General features: G+C 40.8%; 2 protein-coding genes across 2 annotated transcripts; one reads left to right on the forward strand and one right to left on the reverse strand.

Moving 5' to 3' along the window:
- Positions 1-1602: 1602 nt before the first annotated feature.
- On the forward strand, positions 1603-10181 carry LOC108901732 (protein phosphatase 1 regulatory subunit 1B). The gene is made up of 5 exons (XM_018703344.2): positions 1603-2022; positions 7722-7805; positions 8391-8466; positions 9640-9768; positions 9877-10181. Exons 1-5 carry the CDS (start codon positions 1888-1890, stop codon positions 10008-10010), a joined length of 558 nt encoding a protein of 185 aa, XP_018558860.1. The 5' UTR covers positions 1603-1887; the 3' UTR covers positions 10011-10181.
- LOC108901731 (phenylethanolamine N-methyltransferase) lies at positions 9944-14026 on the reverse strand. The gene is made up of 3 exons (XM_018703343.2): positions 13811-14026; positions 13313-13523; positions 9944-12936 (listed from the first exon to the last, which is right to left on the reverse strand). The coding sequence occupies exons 1-3, from the start codon at positions 13980-13982 to the stop codon at positions 12498-12500; spliced, it is 822 nt and encodes a 273-aa protein (XP_018558859.1). The 5' UTR covers positions 13983-14026; the 3' UTR covers positions 9944-12497.
- Between the last annotated feature and the right edge of the window lie 1465 nt (positions 14027-15491).

Raw genomic sequence — 15491 nt, forward strand, 5'->3', positions numbered from 1 at the left:
TCATTGAAAATATTTCCTCTGTTTTAAACATTACAAGTCCTATATCACACCTTGACACACAGTGTTGCAAATGCTCACAAAAAGCCCATATGCTCATTTTCCAAGGTCGACAGATGAACTGAGAGTGAACTGAGCCGCAGATGGCCCGTGTTTAAATTTCCAAGGTGGAAGTTTTACTTTTCATCTGAAGACCTCTCCCAGCAGGTCTGAGCGTGCTGTCAGCAGTCAGCTCTCCCCTGGAGCTGGCAGAGATCCAGAGCGTTTCTCAAGTTCACTTCAGTGCAGGGTGAGGAAGCAGTGGGCTCGCGGGAACTGGCATCAAAACACAGGAGCCCCCTGGTTACAGGACGGTCTGCTGCCTCTCCAGTCTGACTGTGTGAGAGCTGAGGGGAAGCCACTGAGGAAAATGAACAGTTAGTCTGATAAGAATGTGTGAATCTCTCCAAAGTCCAAGTGAGCAAAAATATACCTACAACTGAGAGCCTCCCTCTCTCTGCTCACTGTAGCCCTGTTTCCTGTTATGTTATGTTTCTCTCTCTTTCCTCCCTTCATCCCTCTCCTTGTTAGTTCTTATTGTTAAATGCACAATACCTTCATGATATTGTTTGCCTATACAGTCTGCTGTGTCAGACCACTGCTGTCACCAAACTGTTAACCTACACATATACTGAACAAAATCTCTCCCTTCATCCCCTCTCGCTCTCTCCATCACTTTTGGTGTACACATTTGCATATGCATCCTCTTACCTCATCTGTCTCTCCTCTCTCCTCAAACTTACTCTCGAACACTCACACACACTAACACAAACATACACACTACGCTTGCTGCATTTCCAACACTCAACTGTGTGAAGAGACTCTGTTTCCATGGCAATGAATTACCCAACTCACTGCCTCTTATATATCTACACTATATTGTGTGTCAGATAGCCTAGGTAACTGCTGGAGAAGGAGTAGTTAAATGTTTGACACACACACACACACACACACACACACACACACACACACTGTTTAAAGCATGAAGGGATTTTGAGATGATTTGGTATTTTGGTAAAAATGGATCAAGATGCTCATTCAACCTTTGTTATTGTTATACCATTTGGTTCAGTTTAACTCAATGCTGCCTTCAGTTGTCTGTCGAATCTGTGCAATTCTTGGATTTTTATTTGGTTGTTTCAAGTGTCATCTTAAGTATCATTTAATCCTTTTTCTTTACAGACCCTTGCAGAAGTTGTACCTTCTAAAATAAACTCTCGTTTTAATAAACTGTCATTAGGAATATCATCATAATTCAAAGAATTGGGGGGGTTGCACTTGTGTGACACTGAAGGCATCTCGACAGTTTTAGACACGTCTTATTTTCAGCCAGTCTCAAGGGGAATCGCTTTCTGGCCCACTTTTGAGTTGCAGTTGCAGCATTTGAAAGCATCAAGCTTCAGCACGTTCTCCTCACCTTCACTCCTCTCGTTTCCTCACGACACAATACGAGTCTATGTAGACACAGTGGGATTAAGAGACCTAAACGGACAGTGCGTGTGTGTGTGAGAGAGAGAGAGAGAGAGAGAGAGAGAGAGGAGAGAGAGAGAGAGGGAGGGAGACAGAGAGAGGCGTGAGTGAGGAGGAAGCAGGCAAAGCTGACAAACGCAACTCAAGGGTCCAAAGAGATCAGCTGGGACAGAAAGGATGCCGCTGGTCACTAACAGCTAACATTTGTTTTTAAAATACACCCACTTGATCGCAGTTTGTGGCATTAGAGGATTCAGGCAGTTCACACACACACACACACACACACACACCGCGGTTCAATCGGAACTGACTCCCTGCTTTGGACTTTCAAGTTGGGCGTCCGTGCGGCTCGGCTGTGGAAGGTGACGAGGCTGGATAGCCATGGACCCGCCGCTGCTGCCCGCAGAGACTGAGCGAGTGATGGAGGGAGAGGACGACAAGGACGCGAGGAGGAAGATCCAGTTCTCCGTGCCTTCCTCCGTGCCCACCCAGCTGGACCCGCGACAGGTGGAGATGGTGAGAGGACCGAGGGAGTGTGATGAGTAGCCTACATGGATGATGATGATGATGATGATGATAGTGGTTGTGGTGCTGGGAGTGTGCTGCGTGAGTGTGTGGATTAACGGGGTCAAACCTGGGTCACATACCCAACCTGTTTTTGTGCAGCCTTAAACTTCATATCTAAACACATAACATGACTTTTACTTGGAGGTGTTCAAGTGCAGGGAGTTCTGGGAGGTTTTTAGTTGGTTGGTAGCACCAGTTCTACTTGGAAGTGTTGTTAAAAGTAATGGTTGAGCTATGAAACATGGTCGCCTCCAGGTTTAATTATGACTTGTAAGTACCCAGAAGTGAGTGTTGCCCTCTTCCGTGGCATCTGAAGCATCAGGCCTTGCCACCGAGGTTGACAGACAGTTACATAACCAGTCTAGCACGACTTTGCACTTTGCAGAACTCTGTATTTTGACGTTGCGTATTACTCTGAGAGCAGCAGGGTGTATGGGCAGCGCTGGGATTAAGCTGAGCTGTGCAGCCTCAGTTTTTTTGGCGCCCTTAAAAGTGATGAGGCATCTCTGTCCTTCAAAGAGGAGAGGAGGAGGAGAAGAAAGAGGAGGAGGAGGAGGAAGTGAGGGATAAAGCACTGTTAGTAGTATTAAAAATGAGATTGTGTCCCTGAGTAATAATGCCCTTACCACATCTGTGGAATGAAAAGGTCTGATTGTTAGTCATATACCAAGGAGAGGTGGTGAGTGCATTATGTAAAATAAATAAAGCATAAGTCAGTTTTCTTTAGCCTATGCTGAATCATCCCAAAGCAAAAGCAGGTGAACATGCTGACATGGACAGACAGAAACCATGTTAGTGAAATAGTGCAGTGTGAACAGGAATAATGTTGGCCCCAACAGTGTGGATGCAGAGCAGCTATTAAAGTCTGGCAAAGCTAAGGTCATCAAGGTAACACTAAGATAACTTTTGGATACAATCCCTCCCCCAGAAAATAACAGCTAAGTAGGTTTATCCATGTCTGCTGCTTTTAAGACAAAAGGCAGCCATATCCTAATGGCAGGCTGCTCCCTAAAGGGAAGTCTTGTTGGCTACCAGGTGCAATGTCAGAAATCTTTATGTCTCCCCAGTAGAAGATTTGGAGGATTTCATAGGGCATCTGTTTGGAAAGCTTGTTTCTGACTGGAATGTAAAAATAAACTAATAAATCAATAATGCCTAGGCACTCAAATATTTCTCACACATCTGTTGTTTACAGACCAACTTGGAGTCTCTAGGGCTTTGGACTACTTTCTTTACTCCTTTCTAGTGCAGAACCATTCCCTCATTTGCTTTTCTGAGCGGCCCCACAGGTCTGATTTCATGAAAATCCAAACACATTCTTTCCAAAACACTTCTGAACACTGTTTGAGTTAAAACAACTCTGATTCTTCTTATTTTATGTGCTTTAATAAATTATCCAGGAAAGGTTCACATTTGTGGCACTACTCATTACTTCCATATACTTAATACACTTTCACACATAAATCTCAGTTCCTTAAAAGCTCACTGGCAGCTTCATGTGGGAACATGAACTAAGTCAGTTTCCCCCTATAAGATGCTCTGACAATTTGCCAGCTCAGGACCTAGAAAGATTACTTCAAATCTTCCACCATGGATCTAATGAGAAGCAGCAGAATTTCCTGGAAATGCACGCAAAAGGTTTCAAGGTTCATACGTCATAATACGTCTTAGGATATGTGTTATAACCACCATGGCGACAGTAAATCTGGTGTTCCAATGTACAGGAAATAAGATTTCTTCCTGTTACCTGTTGCTGAAAATGAGAGGAAGGAAATCAGCTGGCAATTGAAGGAAATGCTTTAATGTTTGAGATACCAGAATTCCAGCTGAGTGGATAAACAGCTTGTTCAGCTGAAAAATGAGTTTTATAATCCATATTGTAGGTGGCATGCATGAGAGCCTTTCCTCTTCTTTCTTATTTTCCAGCTTATCCACTGTTTCCCAGCAGTGCAGGCCGCCACCGCGGGGATTATAGAAATTGCCTAATGGCCAAGTCGTGTGGGATGAGACTCAACTGTACTTGAGACATGTCTGAGTGCTGGAAACCAGTACCCTCCTGGATAACTGACCTCAGAATGTTGCAGTTGCCTCAAGGAAGATGTTCTTGTTCAAAAGATACTGACAGTAGCCAATCAGGGGCCTTCCTTGTTCACTTTCACGAATACACTTGTTACTTAATCACCTCTTTTGTAATCTACCACCTACCCTGCTTAGATTCTGAGGATTTGGTCAATCAATTATTTACTCAAGCGTGACTGCTGAAGAGTCTGCAAAGTTGCTGTTCATCAAGTACAGAGAAGGTCATTGTCACATCATAAGCCTTCCGATACAGCTCCAGAGATTTGCACAGGGCTATCTCGTCCTTTTGTTGTCCTTGTAAAAGGCTGACCATGCTGTCCATTCACACTGATAGAGACTGAAAACTGTGAGAGTTGGGACCGTCAGAACAGAAGTCCATGAGGGCTATACGGTAAGGCCAGCCAAGCGCTTGTGCACAACATTTACACAGCACAGCAGTAACATTAGCATTGAAATGGCAAGCAGCAGCACGGAAAAAGAGACAGGTAGAGAGATAAGTAGAAAGAGAGGGGAGGAATGACTCACACTAAAGTGTTGAGTTGAGAAGGAGAACAAGGAAGGGGTGAAAAAGAAAGACAATCGACAGAAGGCAAGTAAGTACGAAAAGGAAAGGGAGAGAAATCATCAGCCAAGGAGATGAGTGATTAAAACCAAAGAGATTAGCTGTGGATGACTGAGGCCTGAATCAAGGACAAAGACAGCTAATGCCAAGAACAAATTTTCACCACAGCACAGCCAAGAGCTCTAAACTCCAGTAGGGTCTTACTCAGCAAACAGAGCATTCTCCTCTCTGTGAAGACATGATTCTCAAATACAAAGTGGGGCAGTGAACAGGTGAGGATGTCTGGGTAGAAGGTAGGAAGAAAAAACAAACATTTGCTTGCCACTGAGGAAGACACAGTAACTCCAGTTGAATGTGTGTGTATGGCTGTTCTCTCTACACTCCAGGTCGTCTGGTTGAATAAAGGTTCAAATCAGGCGCTAAGCTATTTTTATGATTTCTTCACTGGGAAACAAAAGGTCAAATGGCAGTTGTGGGTTTGATTTCTTGAATGTGTCATGATCAAATCAAGCTCTACACAGTATTATTCACAGAGTAAATTGAAGGCACCGTATGAACACAACAAAGGACTTATGCTTCACTGCGTGGTCTTGATTGTTAAGTGGATAGGTTATTTCTGTCTAAAGGGCTCTTTAGGTCGCTGTACCCACCCTGTGATGTCATTACGCATTATAAAGATCCAGATTAATGTATTGAAGTTGAATGTTAGGTAACCATGAAGGACATCCTACATACCAAAAATGAGTTTGGGGATTACTGGTTGACCATGTGAGCATTATAGAGGTCCTGTCCTGCTTAGATTCCTCTTTCTAGTAGTTTCTGTGGCAGTGCTTCTACAGTTGTAGTTGCTACATCTCTAATACAGCTCCACAGTTCTCAAACAGGAAATAAAAACAGCTGAAAATCAGAGTAGAAAATTTCATTAACACATCACCCATGCACAGTCGGTACTGCGCGTTTGGTCCAGCTGTTGTCACTCTCACAGGCACGTTGTTCTGCGATTAGTTGCACCAAATATGATATGACTTTTCTGGCCATGTTAACATGTTTTAGGGTAGGTTTAGCAATTTGAGTAGAGGCTAGTAGTCTGGTTGTTTAAATAGCCTAAAATACTTTAAAGCAGTCTCCATCATATTTTCTTTCCAAATTGGTCTCAAGGGCTTGTCTCATGCATGTTAATCCAAGCAAAACTGAGTTATTAAAACATTATTGGAGCAGTAAAATGCATTTGTGTGTCAAATCAGTAAAACTGGCTCAATATTTATTCAAAAACTAAAACTAAAAACAGAAACACATCAGTGACAAATCAAATCAGTCTTCTGCTGCAGCCACACTGAGCTACCATTGATATTTACAGGCATTTCAGACATGCACAACAAGACCCCACTGAAAATACTACATCCCCAGCAGGTGCTTAACCTTATGGATACAGTGTTAACAAAACACTTAGAAAAGGTCACTGGGTCTGAAAAGGCTTTCAGACAGGTGCTTAACCTGCAGTTTAGTCCTTTGACTGTACATGCTTTTTCCTGAGAGATGTGTGTGTGTCTGTCTGATTGTGTGAAACGAGCTCATGTTTGTTGGATTATGGCAACAATCTCTAATTGGATGCCTTGTAATTCATATTCAAATTTGACCCTCCCCACACACACAATGGCAGCATATTTAATTCTAGTAAGTGAATGATGAATATGTATGAGTCCAGCAGCACACACAGGGAGGCAGAAACAGTAAGAGTTACTCCAAAGTAAAAGCTGCCCACACATTTCATGCCTACGCTCTCAGTGGTGATTGGCTTATGGCAGCTTCTGGTATCGCACAACAATCATATTAGCATAAGGTGTTACAGAATAGAGAAAGAGTGGTGAATATATTGTATGTATCACAACATTTGTAGTTATTGTTAGCCAGAAGAAAGTGTTTTATGGTTGTGTTTATTTTAATACAAGTAATCCAAGGTTTAAGTAAAAGTATTCAGAATGTATGCTAGACATTTATAGTATCTCAAAATGGATATACTCAAGTACATCAAAATTCTGCTTAAGAACATGAGTAAGTGTATGTATTTAGCTTCCAGAACTTATTATAACTCTAACCAAAATTCCAAAATGGCCTCAAATTCAGTGTAGATGACCTTAGAAAAATGTTTTCAGGATGAATAACTGAATACATTTGAATATTTTCATTTGACATTCTATGTTATTGTCAAGTTGTGTTGTGCAGCACTTTTATCACGGCAGACTGAAACTGATTTGAAGTTACATTTCATCAGTTGCATAACTACTGGTTTCTATGACTCACTCTGCTTCACACATAGAATAAAAGAGGATGATGAATCTCCAGGAATTCAGATGTAGAGCATCCATTTTTGAGCCCACAATTTGTGACCTGAGTGGAGACAAAGTTCTGTTCAACATCCACTGAAAAGTATAGCACTAGTGGCTGCAGTATCACCTGGAGATGATTTTACACAGTTTATATAAACCTTATTAATTTTACTGTGGCAATAATTAAAAGATTAACCGCAAAAATGCTGTCCATTATGAGGTGATTTCAAAGAAACTAAATAACAACCATGCAACAACCACCCAACCACTGAATGCAAGAGAGCAGAGGGTTCAAGTAGAAGTAAACATGCATCAGATGGTAAAATAACACACTGGACAGCAGAATTGAAAAACATCAATGATTACAGCCAAATGATGGGAGCAAATTTAAGTAATCCAGCCACCATCTATGACAAGATGTAATCCTCATTCAGGTACAATCTGGAGTACAATCTTTTGAATGTTGTTATGTAATGCAATGCATAGCTGTCACAGAAATAAAATCACCAGTAAACACAATGTCAAGAACAACAAGATTGTTGATAGCTGCATCTGGTCTGATCTCTGGTAACCAAATATTTGCTGTGTGATAGGGTTTTGCATAGCACTCACAAATACATGCAAATTCTCAAACAGCATGGTTTGATACGAGTTGAATCTTTCCCTCTCTTTTTGCGAAGATTCGACGTCGGAGGCCAACACCAGCTACGCTCTTCAGACTGACAGATCCACCTTCACCAGACGAAGACAGCGGGCCACATCAGGTAGATCAGCTGATTATGCACTATTTGGGAATTAAAACTCCACCAAACAACTTTTTTAGAGCAGGAAGAGATACCAGTTCTTTCACTATAATTATTGTCAATATATATGTGTGCTATGAGTGGGGGGGGGGGGGGTTTATGGTGTCTTAATTATTAAACCCTCACTTTGCTATCAAGCTTTGGATGCACACAAAATGATGGCAGCATTCTCAGGTTTGTTTTGTGGGGGCTGCAGAAAAGCATTCTAGGAAGTATGCTGGAAATCACTTTGGAAGCAGTAGTGTATTAGGTAGGGATGAGAAAGAGTGGGTGCACAACAAAAGCAAACTTCACCTTGGAACCAATGCTGTATCTCAGATTGATGACTGTTTGAATATCTGGTGGACTTTTCCTTTAAATTGCAAAAAGAAAAAAAAAGAAGAGAACAGAAAGAGAAACCCATGAATTTGGGTAATGCAAATTGTGCGATCTCATAGCAAGTTGCTTGTTAAATTAGAGAGTACAAGCAAAATAGACAAAATGGGATAAAGTGCATTTTCTTATCCATCATCTGTAAACCGTGATTTGGATGTTTTACCTCTACAGTGGGTTCTGGGGGAAAATGGAGCCTTGAAAGCCAAACTGGTTCATGCATCAACCTACCAGCCCCCCTCACTTAAAGGTGAGTGCTTCCTGTTTCCCATTTGCATTACAATTTACGTAACAAATGGCACAAAACGAAAGAATTTGGGGAGGCCTAATTCTGCAACTGCCATGTGGTTTGTATCTGTTTGGAATACGTGCATATCCAAAAAACACAGTGAGAGGTGTGTGTCTCTGCGTGTGTCTGCATGTGTGTGAATGTGTGTGTTATGTGAGATTAGGAGCAGAGACAGCTGTGAGTCTGCTCTGGATCATCCTGGATTATAGGCTGGGCACACAGATGCAACATGGTCTCACACACACACACACACACACTCACACACACACACACACACACACACATGCACCATAAGATACACTCAGTCACACTAAAATATTACTCTTTGGTTTGAACATAAAATATATTATTGTTTATCTTCAGGCTTTTTTTTGGGTGGGTGGGAGGGGAAATAGTGGATTTGACCCTTGCAATCATGACTGCATATCCTTACCCACATACTATCAAAGCCCAAATGAAAAAATATCTGACTGCTTGAAATACATAAACATGTGACCAAATCAGTCTGAGAGAAGTAAAACATAGTTACTATACACTGGTCACAATTATGACACATAACTAATCTTCGTATTAACATTAGCTCATCAAAACTTCACTTTTACTTTTAGAGGCTGCTATTGACCGACTGAATTGTAATATATTTGCTCTTCTGCTTTTCACTTAACTGCTATTATATCAGTCATTTAGAACTTATCCTTTAGATACAGGTTGGACAATTATACCTATGAAAATCACTCCGTATGCAGATGACACTGTCCTATTTCTAAAACAAAAATGTATCTGTGTCTGCTGATGCACTTATTGAATTGTTAGATCATAATGGAGTATTTTCTGGTTTAACTAGGCAAAATCTTATGTTCTTTATTTTAGCTCGTCAGAGTGATGCTGCAACAAGAGAGCCACTTGTTGAGTTATCATAACATCATAATGTTTTGTAAAAACACTTTTCTGAACATTGTGGAGCATTTAGCAGCGAAAGAGCCTGATATTACATTGGGAGTTAGGTGGCCAGAAACTTAGAATGTTGCTAAAGGTGATGATATGTTATCCACCCATCATATCCATTACATTAAAGGGGTAAACTGATCTTTATATGTGAAATCAATCTTTTATGCTATTGATGTGTATTTCCAGCTGTCCAAAGGATGGCCCAGGCCCATCTGGCCTCCCTGGACATGACCTCTATGGACAAAGAGGATTCCTCCTCTGGGGAGGAAGACGAGCAAGGTGAGAAGAAGAGTCTGCAAACAGATTCAGCTACAGGTGGGTAGGACACGATAGTCTTTAACATTATTCAATTTCTCTGTCTTACAGTGGCACTGGTACCACATATGGATATTGCTTACACATCTGAAATCTCTTTCTTGTCAGATCTAAGAGGAGAGATCAAACCACTCAGGGATCAATGTACTCGGTCAGACATTTCAACGGTACATGCTGATCTCAGCCATCACCACGGAGATGAAGAAGAGGCCAAAGAAAGAGAGGAGGGAAAAGGAGAATGACAATAGAAGACTGCTCTGATGGAGACAGAGTGTTAGTGAGGAATCGACTTGCATAGCACATGTGTGGGCCATGGGTGTGCATGCATGGGCGTATGTATGTATGAGTGTGTGTTATATGGGTCTGTGAGCGTGTTCATGCATGCAGTGAAAAAGTTGAATGTGGAAAAGAAAGAGAGAGAGACAGAGAGGGGGGGAAACAGATGGGCATTGAGAAAGGTCAGAATGTTAATGAGCAGGTATGAGGGAAAGTTTAACCTGAGACTTTGTGAAGGAAGTCACGTCTCAGTCAGCCAAGGAAGTCAGGGCTAAATTCCCTAAATTAAATCAGCCAAGGACACTGCACAAGAAATATGACAACTGCTGAGAACTACAGTATTTTCTCTTGCAATTAAGTGTGGGTTTTTTTGAGATTCAACAGGCTTCAAGATATCAACATGTCTTCTGTCACTTGCTCCATGGGCAAGTTTTCCACAAGAATCAGATTCAGAATTACATTTATTTGCCAAGTGCATATATTGTACAGGGCATTTCAGTCACATTGGTGCTAGAACACACACCTCAATCAGAAATAGCAGAGGATGCATATGGCTCAGGACAGGGGCTCTATTTGATGCAAGGAAATATGATTAATATACACTTGAAAATACCATATGTATACTGTACAAATATACAATTATATAATCTGTTTTATCTGTTGTGTAATGGCAGTGTAGTGTTGTTACAGCAGGGAATCAGTGGTGTTATTTTATGGTATGTCTCATATTGTGTGGGCAGAAATTGTGAGTAAGGTCCTGGGGTTAGCATAGTGTATAGATACGATACACTATATTGAATCATATACTACAATATGATACACAATATAATACAGCGTAAAAGGGTACAATAAAAATTTATCTGGGTCATACAGGGCTACTTCTAAAGGGAAATTTCAACTTTTTCAGTTTGATTTCCTCGACCTTGTAGATATTTACGCTCAAGGTCAAGGAAAAAGGAGGGTGGATTACAGATGATCTATGCACAGTCACAGCCATAGCCACAGCAGACCAGATTAAATCATATCAGCCTAATCCAACTAATCATGATAATGCAGCCACAGTTTTTTGGGTTTCATATTATGAACAGGCTTTTTGTAACATGGCGATTAGCAAGCATGATCTCTGTGGGATGGTAAAGATGGTACTGTGGGTGGGAGCTGAGAGAAGACCTATATTTTCAAAAACAATGTATTTATGATGAACATGAAGGTTCATTCATGACCCTGTATATAAATAATGTTTTGTGTTGGTTGCTAATAAAACAATATAACAGGCTGCTGGTGTTAGTGTGATTGCATGACTGGAGAATTAAGCTAACTGGCATTTCAGTTACCACATGGAGTGTAATTAGGGATGTGCACTAAGTGTGCAGCAAGGGGCAGCAGACATTAAGCGTTATTAAATGGGGATTTGTTAACTGGATATACACAGACTATTTTAAGTGGATACATTTAATATATTTCAAGATTAGTCAAGTCAGAAAAAATAGATTTCTCTTTATCCAAAGTGACCCTACCGAGGTTTTTTACAGAGCAACTCAAGATGGCCATGCACTGACACCTGGTGTTCAGTACTTCTAATTACACAGTCATATTCTCTGATTCATATCCAATCTTTTAAAGAACATTGATCCCATAGCAAATATTAAAATGAATCCATGGAACTGCATTCATAAATGATTATGATTCATTTCTTTAAATCACTTTTTACATTTAGCCTCATTGTCAAATTTAATATACTTTCACCAGTCTCTGCTTCCACCTATGTCAATATCAAAAATAACTTTGTATCAACTCAATGTGTAATGTGAAAACTTCATAGAAAAAGCATTGCTTTAACATTGCTTCTTTATTCACACTGTCACATATTACAAAACACAACAGGCAACCCATAAATCTCTTAACTGAATAACATCAAAAAGAAGTGTATCAAAATATACTGTTTATAAATAGCTTGAAAACTGCTATGTTATGATGTTATATGTGCTGAAAAGAAAAACATTACATTCTTGATGCTGTAGTTGCTGTGTTTTAACTGCAGGAGGCAATGTGTAATTACTTTTCTACCACATATAGCTGCTTTGGTATGTACCCTCAGAAAAGGCATTTACTGGACCAATAAAATAGAATTGAATAACGTGAAATGTTTCACTCACATGTTTTGTTGTAGCATTTTTTTCTCTTGAGCATCAGTTTGAATATTTGTAAAATGAATAAGGATTTCATCGAAGGCAACTTCTCGCCCAACAAGGAAACAAAAAACTACAAATATGTGTGTGTATTATCATTAACATCACCAGTAATCCCATTTTTATTTAGTTTTCTGTGCTAAACTTTGCTAAACCATGCATTTACCTCAGTGTAATCTACACTATGTTAATATATACTTTTACTTCTTCACCTGTAATTCCTTCTGTCTATCCTATATTCTGGCTCTGCTGCCACTTTATCTTTTAGTCCTTTCTTGCCTTTGCAAAAAACACCCCAGTCACATCATCCACCCCAACCCTCATGTCCTGGTTCAGAGTGTAAACCTCCAGCCGGATCAGTGTGAAGCCGCTCTCCTTCAAGCTAGCACAGACCTGGGCCTCATTCAGTGGGACCACAGGGATCTTCACACCAGGCCCTCCAAAATAGTAACTCTCCCCCAGGGCTCCGATGAGCAGGAGGTGACCACCTGTCCTCAGGAGCCTCCCGATGTGGCCCAGGGCCCTGGTGAAAGCGGCCAGGTCAGGGCTGACGCTCTCCAGGCAGAAGCAGGACACAAGACAGTCGGCCCCCGCTGATGGGAGGGCGTCAGGGGCCAGAGGCTGAGGACGGTGCACGTCAATTGGGAGGATATCTGTGATGACCTGACGTAGCTTAGCAGCTTTCTCCGTCCATGCTGAAGGCCTGTCAGAGACAATATCAGTGACTCACCAAATAAAATTAAAACAACCATTGTAAATGCAAACATGACAGTTGTGTCAATCTTTTCATTTAAAGCTATTTTTGAGTATATTTTTGAATGTCTTCTCATCAAGATAACTTAATCCATTTAAAGAATATAAATCTCAGGCTCATGACATAAATCAAGACATAAAATAAAGAGATTACCCAAAAGTATAAAGGATTGATACAAGGGGCTCTAGATAATTAAGAACATACTTCACATTGCATACAGTTTTTATATTCAACAATGACAAAAAAATCAGATGACACTAGTCTTTCAGTGATCATATTGTTTGAGAAACTTCTATGCTAAGTGTTATCAAGGATCAGGTTGTACCGTCGTCCCTCCAGCTTGCACACATGCTGCAGGTACGGTGTCCAATCTAGGTTGCACTCTTCTTCATCCCGGAGCCAGCGCCTCAGCTCCTGTCTGTTGACCTCCAGAAAGTCTGTGAGGAGCACCTGGTTGAAAACCTCACAGCCGCTCAGCACCTGGTACAGGGTAGGACCCGAACCTATGTCCACCAGCAGCTCGCCGCCCACATCTCCTGGGGAATGGTGGAGGAGGATAAAAAAGATAAAAAAGTAGATAGCTATTATTCAAATATACTTTTATTAATAAGTTAGATGTATTTTAGGGGATGTGATAATATGTACTGCAGAAAAGTAGCAGTAGCAGCTGCCCCTTTAATCCAGCCAGATATATCTGGGTTCCCTTGGGTTCTATATTTTAAGAAAAACCAAAAGTGCTTGGACCCACCTAAATTAAGACATATTACAGAAATGAATTCTTCTAAAACAGATGTTTACATGATCCATCACCCTGTCTCTTTACCTTCAGTGAAAGCTCTATGGAGGCACGCCAGTTTCCACGGCACAATGCTGTCTTTCCTTTCAAAATCAGCCCGTGGTGGAGTGTAGTTATACTGAAGATACGCTGCAGGATCAAATCCCTGGTAGCAGGCTGCCATGGCTGCTACTCCATTCTCTTTTCCCTTCTCTTCCATCCTCACTTTGCTGTTTGGCTCTTCCTAACGCTTCTGTTTTAATGGTCACTGTTCAGGTGCAGGACTTCTCCCCTCAGCTGCCTTATATATCTGTGTATGTTGTGGGCGCATCTCTGTCATTATATGTGTGTCTGTGCTTTGGGCTACTCTTTGAGTTTCATGGGCAGAGATAGCGATCCTGTTTTTGGGCCTGCGTCGCTGCCTGATAGCATTTGTTCCGTTCACTTTCCCCGAGGCGCTGATACCATCAGATCAGGGGGCTTCCTCCAACACTAGACCTACTAATGGACTCCTCATGAGGCTTTCAGGTCTTCCACTCGCCCCTCAAAGGCCCTCTGTATCTCCACAATCATTCTAAGGGGCCTTTTACACTCAAACGATAGGCAACCCTGTTTGTCTTAGAGACAGATCTGTTTGTTTCTTTCAAGCAGGTTTGTTTTAGTCTCTGTCAGACATTTTACTTTGGTATTGTTCTATTGAGAGGCAGAGAGATTGGGAATGGAAAGTGGTAGCAAGAGAAAGGAAAAGTCTCAATGCTGCTTTCAAATGACTATAGACAAAATACAAAATTGTTAATTAAAACACAACTGTAATATAGGTTAATATATACAGAGAAATATACATTTTAATTATTTGATACACACATTATTTTATGCATGTTCAAGTATAGATTGATGCTCATTGTAGATAATCAGATTAACAGTATATAATAAGTCTGTGTCTGCATATACTGCATGCATTGGGAACTGTAAGAGTTTTTAAAAAACAAGACATTTCACAAGATCACAAATCTCTTTCTTATGATGAAATAAAAACCATTTCAAGGGGTATATTGTTGATTTCAATCACTGAACCTTGTGGAAATTTTGAAGGCTTCTGCCATTTGTTCACAAGTGACAGTTTACATTTAAAAAAGGTCATTAAATGCTCCACTACATAAATGTAGTGCTTCACATGACATGCAGAGCAAGAAGGCCACAAATCTCCTCACTTTATTGTAGATGTTAAATATTATGGTTATTTTGTGTTAGAGAATCGAGAAAATCTTATTTATTGTTCCTTTAAAATGTTTTGTTTTTCTGAAATCCTTAGTCACTGTGGCCAGCTGACAAAACACTGAGCTCTATCCCCTGATTGAATTTATTTACAGTTCATTCTCAGCATTTCCCAAAGCAGCAGCTGAACCAGTGTGGAACGCAGCCATGTAGTAATCAAATATATTCTCCCCAGGAGTCTCTTAACACCTCGCTCATCCCTGGCAGCTGAACCTGAATCACACACGCACACACACTGACACACACACACACACTGACCCTCATCAGACATCCAAAATATTACAGTGTCCAAGGGAGACAAGACATTTTGGAAGTGGAATTCTGCCATGCAGTACTGTTCAAATTAGGATATTTGGAGATTACAGTGAAAGTCAAACGAAGTAAAATGGGTTGAGAGTTTTCTTTCTTGGCAGAATGTGAATGTGAAGCATACTAAATTCACTTCAAAGTTACA

This window comes from Lates calcarifer, linkage group LG23 (genome assembly GCF_001640805.2).
Source record: "Lates calcarifer isolate ASB-BC8 linkage group LG23, TLL_Latcal_v3, whole genome shotgun sequence".
NCBI classification, from domain to species: domain Eukaryota; kingdom Metazoa; phylum Chordata; class Actinopteri; family Centropomidae; genus Lates; species Lates calcarifer.